The 11,816-nt window shown below is 39.7% G+C and overlaps 1 protein-coding gene across 1 annotated transcript; it reads left to right on the forward strand.

Annotated features, from left to right (window-relative positions):
• Positions 1–286: 286 nt before the first annotated feature.
• Positions 287–3,543, forward strand: LOC131229439 (cytochrome P450 CYP82D47-like). The gene is made up of 2 exons (XM_058225400.1): positions 287–1,386; positions 2,821–3,543. The coding sequence occupies exons 1-2, from the start codon at positions 445–447 to the stop codon at positions 3,442–3,444; spliced, it is 1,566 nt and encodes a 521-aa protein (XP_058081383.1). The 5' UTR covers positions 287–444; the 3' UTR covers positions 3,445–3,543.
• The last annotated feature ends 8,273 nt before the right edge of the window (positions 3,544–11,816 follow it).

An 11,816-nucleotide genomic window follows, 5' to 3' on the forward strand; every position in this document is an offset into this window, starting at 1 on the left:
AAAGAAGATTAATGGATTCCGAGTAATTATCCCTGAGGGGGAGATGGTGCTCCACGCAACCACACCCATCCCTACATCAAAAGTGATCATGGCAGATTTACTATTCGTACATTGAACAGCAATTTCTCCCTATACGTAAAGAATTTCTTCAATTCGGATGCGCCAAATGCCCAGTCACGTCATGCCCCACATAGCACTAGACCCGAATATGACAGGCTTTGTCCGCTTACTCCGGCTTCTTTTGAATATCTGTGCCAGCCCTACATCAATTTCTCACCAACATCATTGTCTTCCCCTACCTATCTTCCCACCGCAGGATCGAGACAATTCGCATCTTATTTTAGAGAATGGCCCTTCTTTGCTAAGGGCCCACTCACATGCTAGTGGGAGTTTCATGCATAAATACACAAGAGTTTCCTCTGCGGATGTACGCTATCTGTAGCTATGGATTTGCACTTCCAATTGCTAGCTATTTGCTGCGTTTTAGCGGCGCTTTTGTTCTACAAAACATACATAGCACGTACAAGTAGGCTTGAGGGCAAGAGCAAGAAAGCACCCGAACCAAGTGGTGCGTGGCCTTTGTTGGGCCACCTCCATCTACTCCATGGACGTGATCCACTTATTCGAACACTTGGATCAATGGCCGATAAGTACGGCCCAGCTTTCATCCTACGGCTAGGTATGCGTCGTGCACTTTTTGTAAGTAGCTGGGAGCTAGCAAAAGAGTGCTTCACCACCAATGACCTGGTCCTCGCCACCCGTCCCCGATCAATGGCTGGAAAGTACATAGGCTACGACTACGCCATGGTCGGGTTCATACCTTACGGCCCCTACTGGCGTCAAATACGGAAGATCCTCACCGTTGAGCTCCTATCCAACCGTCGGCTCGAGTTGCTGAAGAACATCCGTTACTCGGAGATTGACATGGGTGTAAAAGGGTTGCACCGAAAATTAGAGGAGCGTGGTGGGGGACCGGTTGTAGTCGAGATGAAGCGATGGTTTGGGGACCTGACTTTCAACATGTTGACCATGATCGTGTCTGGGAAGCGATATTTCGGTAGTAACGGTATAAGCGATGAGGTCGAGGCGAGGCGGTTCCAACATGCGATGGATCAAATAGCTTATCTAGCTGGTGTGTTTGTGGTATCTGATGCACTTCCTTTTCTCAAGTGGATGGATGTGTGGGGCCACGAGACTGCCATGAAAAAAGTCGCTGAGGAAATGAACAGTCTAATCTCAAGCTGGCTGCACGATCATAGGCTAAAGAGGCAGTCTGGCAAGATCGATGGTGGCGATCGTAACTTCATCGACGTGATGCTGTCCATCCTGGAGGAGGAACCGCTCCCTGACCATGATAATGATACCGTAATCAAGGCCACTTCCGTGGTATGTGTTACCTCACCGTTCTAGTGAGGGACCCGGGTGGGATCTATTAGCTGGGCCCATGGATGACGTTGGGCCTCTCTTGCATGGCCTATTGATTTTTCCGGCTAGGCTTGGGGCAAAGCCATTTTTAGCCAAACTCGCCAGGCCCAGGCGTTCCTAGCCCGACCCGACCCAACTTTATATTTACGTGTCATATCCTGCAATTATGCCTTTCTAATCCTTGATCGGGCAACCCATGCATTTTTAACATGCACCATTGATTGCTTTCCTCTTGACGAGGGTTTATTTCGGAAGCGGATTGCGTCCTGCCCCGGCCTGGACCCAATCGGTCCAGGCAGGGGCTATGTGGGGCCCACCGTAATGAATGGATTTTATCCACGCCGTTCATCTATTTTTTAATATTATTTTAGGCTATGACCCAAAAAATGAAGCATATTCAATGCTCAAGTGGACCACTAAGTGAGGATACCGTTAAAAACTTGGGAGCCATAGAAGTTTTGAATCAAGCTGAAATTTGGCTTCTTTTTTTTTTCCTTTCATCCAGGCACATGTGGGATTATGAATAGGTTGGATGGAAAATAAACATCATGGTCGGCCCTAGGAAGTTTTCAACGGTGGCTTCATTGTCACCGTTGCTTCTTTGGTGTGGTCCACTTGATGCCTGGATCTATCTAATTTTAGGGTTAATACCCTAAAATGATCTGAAAAAAATGGATGAACGGTATGGATAAAGCCCATATATAATGTTGGGACACACAAACCCCCTATCCAGACTGATTTCCTTCCAGTGGGGGCAGGACACAATCCGCTTCCGTGTATTTCTTTGTGCATGTACGGCCCATTCATATATGGTAGCGATCATATTAATATACAAGTTGGGTCTGTGGCCAAATTAATCAATTTTAAGAGTTATTTAAGGTCACGATTGATATGCGCCTAAAGTAATTAGATATAATTAGGGATCTTACTCTCCAATTTACAATGATGGGTGGTAGACTCTTAGGAGTTTCAACTCCCGGTCAAGGGTTCGAATACCCATAGGTGGTGAAATTCCACTAGCGTAAGTGCGTGGGGGGTGTGTGTGGGTAAAAACATTAATAAATAAATTTTATTTTTTTTTTTTAAAAAAAAACAATGATGGTTAGCATGAATTTGTTATGTATTAGAGATTATCAACTCTAATAATCTAATTTATAATCACTATTAGCATGAACTTATATTTTTAATATAAAAGAGAATTTTATATATATATATATAACCTACCTAACTAATATTGAATTTACATTTCAATACCTTAATCCATATAAATATCATTCCACTATATTCTGATAGGCGGATATAAGCCTTTATTTTCTTCCATTGGATGAGAGGTGAGAGGGTTTTTCCTTTTTTTTTTTAATCTTTTCTCATGTCATTTCTTCTCACATTATGCAGGCTCTCGTGATAGCTGGCTCAGAAACGACAGCCATCACTCTAACATGGGCCATCTCCTTGCTGCTGAATAATCGCCATGTAATAAAAAGGGCTCAAGATGAGTTGGATGAACAGGTAGGCAGGGACCGACTCGTGGTTGAGTCGGATATCAAAAACTTAGTATACCTCCAGGCTATCATCAAAGAAACAATGCGCCTATATCCTGCCGCACCACTTTTGCTACCACACGAGGCTGCGAAAGACTGCCACGTGGGAGGCTTCCATGTCCCAGCTGGCACTCAAGTATTCTTTAACGTCTGGAAGATCCATCAGGACCCACGGGTATGGTTGGACCCATCTGAGTTTCGACCTGAGAGGTTTATAACCAGCCACGTGGACGTAGATGTGAGGGGCCAACAATTCGAGTACCTCCCATTTGGGTCGGGCAGGCGGGCCTGTCCGGGTATCACATTTGCCATGCAAGTCATGCACCTGACACTCGCTCGTTTGCTTCATGCCTTTCACCTGGACACACCCAATGGCCAGCCTGTGGACATGACTGAAGGATTGGGTTTAACTATCCCTAAATCAACGCAGTTGGAAGTCCTGTGGACCCCACGCCTTCCTTCTCATCTTTATAAGTAGCACGAATACTATGATACGAGGGTGTAATATGTGCCATTGAAAAAATGTATTGGAAATACTGGAAATAAAAATAAAATAAAGTTAATTATTTTTGTTTCACCATACTGAATCATGTAAACTTTCCATTGTCCTTAAAGCGTGACCGTTTCGAAGTAATAATCTAACCGTTCTCAGTAGCTTATAAAACCCCGGCTCATTTCAGACCCCTCGCACCTAGGCTCACATGCGAAGTGCAAAGTGCGCCAACTAGTGCCACTATAGCTACACTGCCCGTGCCTGAGCACGTTCCAATCACGCAACCCGAGCAGCTCAATCTTCAAAACTCCAATTAAGAATACTACACACACCTCCACAAATAAACTATAAGTTTTTCATTCTCGTTTTCGACGCAGGACAAAAGCATAGACCGTACTTTTCTTTTGAAATTTTTCAAAAAACATTTTTAACGGCAAAGTAAAAATCTTGAAAATTTTTGAATATTTTTTATTTTTCAAAAATCAAATTTCAACGTATATGACTGTACAAAATTTGTGTTAGATTGAAGTTGTTTAACATGTGGCTGTTTTTTTATGAATTAGTTCAAAACTAAGCAAGTCAGATTATTATGCCGGCCTTGGAGCAGTAGATGATGCCATGTATAGGTCATGGATGTCAACCATACAATTAGAACAATGCACTAGTCATCATCAATATTCCACTACTCTTTAATGGTTATTGGCTAAACTCTTTCGTGTTATCAGTACTGGCCAGTCATTGATTTGAATAATTGAGAAAGATTCGCCCACATCTGAATCTCATCAACTAACATGTGCGGCTAGATCTTAAACTGGTGGCCACGCAAGCCCAAGGGATCAATCAATCACCACATACTTACACCCCTTGAGAAGAAATGGCCACCATCTGAAAAGAAAAATCAAAGCATATGGGCAACTATATCCAAATAACCAACTAGCACATGATCTAGTTTCAACATAGTGATTTAAAAAAATGTCATTGGGATGCTTGGATTTGGATCGGCAAGGAACTTAGATGACAACATCCAGGAAAAAAAATAATAATAATCTCCACTGATGTATGCATAGAGATCTTACTCAGATACACAGATCAATGGTCATTATCCTCGTAAGATCCTAAATGCATGAAATCTTGGAGTACCACAAAGATAAACCATGCCTGTTACTAGCATTGATGCTCCTATGAGCTTCGGGACCAAGACGGTCTATATAGAAAAGGGCCCTGCGTACCAAGATCTTCCCATGGAAGTGTATACAATCCCACTTTCATCCATGTGAATGATCACATACCTAGGGTCTCTTGCATGCCTATATACCTAACCCATCCAGTCCGTTGATCAATTATGGCCACCAACTAGAAATTTTCAACATTAGTCTCACTTGTGTATTTTATTAATGTCAGTACCCACATAGCTAAGTACCATTCTTCGACTAGCTGTCAATAGGCCCAGATGGCCTATTGAGCTTCTAAGCCTGGCCCACCTTCGGCTGGAGTATCAAGCCCTAGAGAATATTGGGTTGGGCTTGGACGTAGGTATCAGAAAGCCCATAAGCCCAGCCCGTTAGGGTTTTCAAACTTTTCATTGCCTTTTTAGCTAAAATCTCTCTCTCTCTCTCTCTCTCTCTCTCTCTCTCTAGCCTTTATTTAATGTAATCTATTATATATTCTACTTTCAATAAAAGCTGCATCAGAAAAGAGTAGCAACATAAAAGGTGATTTTCTTTTCCAACCTTAATTTTCAAGTCCGTTGGGAAATTCGTTGAAATTTCATGCTTTAACTTCTCCCTTTCTTTTTATTTTGGGAAATCAGATCGGTTAAAAATACCTCTCTCTCTCTCTCTCTCTCTCTCTCTGCAGCTGCGACAGTCAAATTACTCGAGCAGCCAACAAGGCCTGCAAAATTCTCAAGATATAGATATTGGTTGTCGAAATCTCCCATGATAAAGGTACCATTCTCTTATTTACAAATCCCGTCGGAGAAATTCCCCTCTTTTCTTGTTGGCATCCCCCTCTCTCTTGTCGGTACCTTTCAAGTTAGGCTTAGGGTGAACTATTTTAGGAGATTATGTACCTACATTGGGTTTGGACATACATTCAATAATGCAAGGCAGGCTTGGATAGAGCTTGGGCCAGCCCTAACTTGGCGCATTGGCACCCTTATCTTTGACTAGTGCATTTAATCAATGAAACCCAAGCGCCTATCTATATGTCCTATGATAGTGAGGCGATATTCAAAGGAGCAAGAAAAAAAACAGAGATAAAAAATAGAGAAAACTGAAAAGAGAGGGTAAAGGACTCCTTTATATATATGCTTGCCCTTTGTCTAAATACCCCTAAATTTCTTTTCTTAGATTTTTGTATGCAACAGCATTAAGAAGGGTAAAAGGTGAGACCAGGCAAGTTGCACCTCGTGGCATGCATGTGTGATTTGTTGGGGGTGCGAAAGCAACCTCGGAGTTGAATAACACAAGTAATAGGAAAATACAAATAAAGTAACTAAAGAGAACATACAATTTTACATGAAAAAATTATTGTTGAAAAATACTATGGTTCAAAACAATAAACAATTTACTTTAGAAATGAATCGTAAAAGATGAAATCAACTTACAAATGTGAAAACCCAAAATCCTTTTGAAAACCCTAGCTCTTATCTATCATGTTCTAAAATATCTTAACTTGCGTGCTCCACCCTAATTCGTACAATTACAAACCCTTATATAGAGTTACACCCGAATTAGGAAACAAAATAAGCATTTGTGCAAAAATTACGCATACCATCAATCAATCGACACCGATCAATCAATCAAATATGATCAAAAGTGTCCAAAAAGCTAATATGATTTTTTATAATTATCTTCATCGATCGAGCCTATATGTTTAGTCAATCGAACATGTCTAAATTGTCTAGAGAGTTAATTGAAAATTTCAAGATTTTCTCCATTGATCAAGACTAAAATTGATCGATCGAACTCCCCAATTTCAACACTGATTGAAGTCACCAATTTTAACATGATTATTTGGACCGACGAAATTAATATTGAAGAGAGGGACTATCGATCCATGTTCATAAATAAACATATGATTTGCTAATGCATATGATTAGGCATGGCATGGCTCGTTGTTCAGTGACATGAACCATTGATCTGATGCACATGATTAGGTATGAGCATGACTCATTGTTCAAGGACCCAATCAAAGATGAGATTACCCCATGTAAGCCTGGTTTGATAAGATTTTTGTCAATGCTTCTCTGTGGGGTGTGTTGTTTATAAAGGGTATAGAGAGTGATCTTCGAATTTTACTTAGAGATTTTTTGTACAATAAAAGAGTGGAAAGATGCATGTAAGCATTATATTCTCTGATTTTCTTGTTTTAAAGAAAAGATATTGTGTTGTTGCCTCACTAATATAAATATATTATCAAACCATGTAAATCTCTCATGTTTTACTTATTGGCTTTTGGATTTTGGCTAAACTCTTTTCTTAGTGGTTTTGTTCTAGTTGCATTGAGCACTCATGCCAGTGTTTTCTCACAACATTTTTCCCGGGAGTTTGAGGAATTCACCATTTTATACAGTTTAGCAATTTATTAAGAATTTAAAGAAAGCGCTGTTTAACATGGCATATTGCTGACGAGTGCGGATCATCTCTGTTGAAGGCACACAAAAATTCAGTGGCATCACTTCTCAATGGTCCACGTCATGGCTGATGGCGCTGCTCACAAAACAAGCCCATTTTCTCTCTCATGAATGGATTGCATGCTACTCTACCTAACTTTTACTTTGTGGAACTTGTTTGGCCCCAACATGATTTATGTGTTATATCCACACAATCCATCAATTATTTCAAATTATTTTAGATCATGAGCCCAAAAATGAGGCACATCCAAAGTTCAACTGGACCACACCACAGAAAGTAACAAAGACTGAACAACTAACGTTGAAACCTTCCTAAGGTTTAACCTCTTCAGAAGGTGACGCACGAAAGGATGTGAGGTCGAGCACCATCTTCCTTATGGGGATAACTGTTCCGAATCCACGGAACTTCTCCGGACTCCTCATAGAGACTTCCCGAATGTATGAGGAAAAGAAATAGAAATAATTTTAAGATATATGAAAGAAACTTGCTAATTAATTGATAGATGAAATAAATGATTCTACAACCATATAAATAGGGATACCAAGGCTAGGAAGAAGTTTAAGAATTAAACTAAAACTAAAACTCCCTAAAATTCGTAACTTGCTATAAATAGTAAATTTCGTATATGTATAGTAAGTGTCCTATGTCGCTTAACCACGTTATTCTCCTAATTTTTCTAAACAATTTTCATGTTGGCGCAACTCCTAAAGCCACCGGATGAAGAGTTATAATTAAACTAAAACTTACTATTTATAGTAAAAACTGAATTAAATATAGGATTCGACCATGGATAAGATGGAATCTCACAAATTTGGTGCGGGCAACCTGGCATAGCCGGGTTGGTTGGCTAAAGTAGCTCATCCTGCCCAAAATCATATATGGTATGTTGAGTAACTCATTCTGGTTTGTGAGATATGTCTGTTTTAAGATTCTGACGGTCTTGATGGCTTCCGCCTCTAATTGAGCCTTCTCTGGTCCATCTTGGACATGAAAGTGTTTGCAACCTGCTTTACATCATAAGGTCACATGGACAAACATCAGCTTAATCTAAGCCTTCAGTGGTTTTTAACGGTAGGTGTTTAATTCCCATTGTTTCCTATAGTGTGGCCCACTTGAGCCTTGGATCTGCCTCGTTTTCAGTCTCATGCCCTAAAAGGTATGAAAAAAAAATGGATGGACAGTGTAGATCTAATACACATATCATGACGGGCCGATGGAAGTTTCACATGTCAATACTTTCCGTTTTCTTCCCTCCAGCAAGCAATGAAATTTCTTGATAGGTGGGCACACGCATGGAATCAATGTATGATCCAACCAAACATGCAAGTTTCCTTTAAGACCATCTAATGTACCTGATAGGTGACCGCTGATTTTTTCAGGCCAGATGATCTGTCGTGAGTCTCACCTGATAGACGTCTCTGATGTCCTACACAAGTCTGCCAGCCTGTCAGACTAACACCCGCCAGGTTGCCATCTTTGTCCGCGTGCAAAGGTCACCACATCCTCCGTGCCTCTCAAATATCAGTAACACCGACAGCTGAAACGACGAAAACATTCTACTTGTAAATGGGCCGTGTCTAGGCTTCCCCATCCAATCTTCGATGCAAAACTAGACCCAGGCTCGGAAGAGCCCACTAGCTAAGCAACTCACCTCAGTTCAAATGCAGCCAGACGACAGCCGTCCATCATGAGGTCCTTGAGCCTCAGAAGATATAAGACTCAAAGCGAGCTGGTCTGTATGGGCTCTAGCAAGCCCAGCCCACTTTCCTCCCAATAAGTATCGAGCCCTATGGAACAACTTATAATATCAACAACAGCAACTTTCCAACTTCAATCTCCAGGATAGCATTATACTTTGGCTATTTCCTACAATTCTTTGGATTTTGTACCTACTACACAAACCAATTTCATCAGCGCCGCAGCATACAAATCGAACATGTTTTAGCCAATAGGGTATTTTCAACCGGACCTTATATTTATACTGGGAGATTACACTCATCTGTTGAGTAAAATAGAAATCAATTTGAGAGAATAGCAATCCGCGCCAATTACAGAGAAGTAGACTCTACCCCAATTTGATAGAGTTGTAATTGGATCCAATTTTATTTTTATTTTTCCAAAATCGGCAGCGTTACAATCAACCTTTTAAGTAATATCTATTCTCAATTCAGTAGATCTGTTGCCAACCATAGGAAGACACAAACATTCTGTCTTTGACGATTTCTTTCTTACATGCTGCCATCAACAATCAAAACCCCATTATCTTTCCCATTATTCCAGAAACATATAACTAATGTTAGCTACAGAATTCAAACTACAGGGAAGAAATGGAGATGTACCTCAGGAGTTTCATGTGATTATTGGGTATGAATCAAAACTGAAATAGTCATACGCTCACTTGAAAATAGAAAACTAACTTAGATTCAAAATAGTAACGTTCCAAAAAAACAACTAATTCTAATTCCAATAATGCTAAGACTTGAAAATCAAGTTTACTTGACTTCTAACATCTTCCACTGGTCCTGTCTCTAGTCTAATATAGGCTCAACCAAGTTGGAATGAAATGTAATCTCCCGACTACCCGAGTCAAAGATGACTCGTCCGGGTGACTCAGTGTATCCAATCAAATTGAGTCCACCCAACTCCGAGTTGACTTGCACAAGTCACAAGGTACTTTGGGACTGGATTTTGAATATGTTGGGTTGGACCTATTCAAAACTTTAATCTTAATCTACTTAAACCAGACCCATTGTTAGTCATGCCAGAGAAGGTACACATGAAAGTTCGGGACTTGTGTGGGCTGTTCCTTGTAGCTTGCGCTGAAGAAATGGTGCGCCCAAATAGGTCTATGATGCTTGATACAGGCAACAGGAAATGGTGGAACTCATTGTTGCAGAGTGACGGTCCCAAATTAGGTTTGTTGAACCATTTTTAACTTTTGATTTTGAGGACACTTTTTTTATTGAAATAGGACCATTGGATGTTTATTTTCAACAAATTCTATAGTCAGATAATCACATTCATGTAATTTTATGTTCATGTTATATCAAAAGTGGGACCTTAATCTAAACAATTTATTTTGATTATTTTTTTTACGCTGTGTTTGAAATTTCTAAGTGCATGGAAACATGTGCAAATTATTCGCAATGACACGGGTTCATCCAAGTGGTGAATCTTTTTACCATTCTCGTAAATGACAAACCTATCCTAGGATTCAAAAGAATTAAAAATTAGTTATGACAACACGAGCAATGATGAACAAAAGGCACTCCATGTAAACTCTCATATACAGCTCCATCTTTCTTGCCAATGTGTTATACGTGTAGAACATTAGAACTGCACAAATGGGGGACCACGGCATGAAGATCACTTGATGCAAAAATCCATCTAGTGTGCCCATCATGCAAGCCCCACAATGTTGAACTCAGTGGACCACTAATGGTCTGAATCAAGATATGAGCATGGCTTATTGAGGCGGTGGAGCATTATACGCATGAGCGAGCATGGCATTTTCAAATATTAAACATATTTCCCTTCCCTCTTCACTTGTACATGTGTGAAGCCTAGTTATTAGGCTTTAAGAAATTCTTAGGGTCTGGTTTATATCAGAAGAATGCATATACAAAGAAATGTATTTTCTCAATAGATAATTCTTGGTGAGAAATTTTTCAATAAAAAATTAAAAGGGGTACCCTATTACTATTGATTTCTACTGTTCTAGTGAAGAAAAATTTCTATATTGTTATTCTATGAGCATAGTTACATTATTGAACTACATAAATTTATGTGCCCCTTGCATCTTATTTTTCGCTTTAACTTTCAACCTTAAGTTTAAACCTCTTCTTTTAAATAAAAAATAAAAAATTTTACTGTGCCTGCATCAATCATGTGCAATTAGTTTATGTAACATGTGCTATTTAATAACTATTTGTATCTACTTTGCGAACTAAGTTATCTACCTATATTCACATGATTTGAATGTTTTACATGGACAATAGATCGGCAAGCAAGATGGTGATGCATGTTGATGTCCACATCGACTGCTCTTTACAGCCATCGATTCCACAAATACACAATTAGTTTTAACTTTAGTAAAATGATGCTTCATGAATACCACACAAATGAAAAGGGTGAATCTAGTCAAACGTGGTGGGTGTGAATATCGATTCCTCAAAGAACTCCTTGATCAAAAGGTCAATTTGTTTTTTTTTTCTTTAGGAGCCATCTGATACTCTGTTAGAGTATGATGGATGATACGCAGGCACTCATGTTTGTATACGTGGAAAAGATACATCCAAATTAAACCTTCAAAATAGAGTAAAAAACTGTAGATGGATTATAAACAGATACTAATTGAATCATTCTAATATCTGATTTATGAAACCATATCTTTGAAATCAAACCGCTTATTACCTTTTGCGCTGGCAGTGGATTAAATGCCAACTAATCGACCTGTTATGAAAGGACTTCAGTCTATCGGGCCACTATTTGGACAATATAGTTTGAGTTACACATGGACCGCTTGCGCAGTTTTAGAGCGCCTGTGTATTATATATCACGTTCTGCCAGAGTATCGAAGTTTTTCTCTTTTGTTGAGGAAGCGGATACGGGTAGATGTCTCTATTTGATTAGTTCTCATGATTGCTTTCACGACTCGTAGAAATCACCTACAAACTAAGTAACAAGGCATGACTTTTGAAAAGGACTCTGATTGAGTGG

Source organism: Magnolia sinica, chromosome 16, assembly GCF_029962835.1.
Source record: "Magnolia sinica isolate HGM2019 chromosome 16, MsV1, whole genome shotgun sequence".
Classification (NCBI taxonomy): domain Eukaryota; kingdom Viridiplantae; phylum Streptophyta; class Magnoliopsida; order Magnoliales; family Magnoliaceae; genus Magnolia; species Magnolia sinica.

Coding starts and splice junctions, on each gene's coding strand:
- LOC131229439 (XM_058225400.1), top strand. CDS start 445: ATGGATTTGCACTTCCAATTGCTAGCTATTTGCTGCGTTTTAGCGGCG. Junction 1,387..2,820: donor TAATCAAGGCCACTTCCGTG/GTATGTGTTACC, acceptor CACATTATGCAG/GCTCTCGTGATAGCTGGCTC.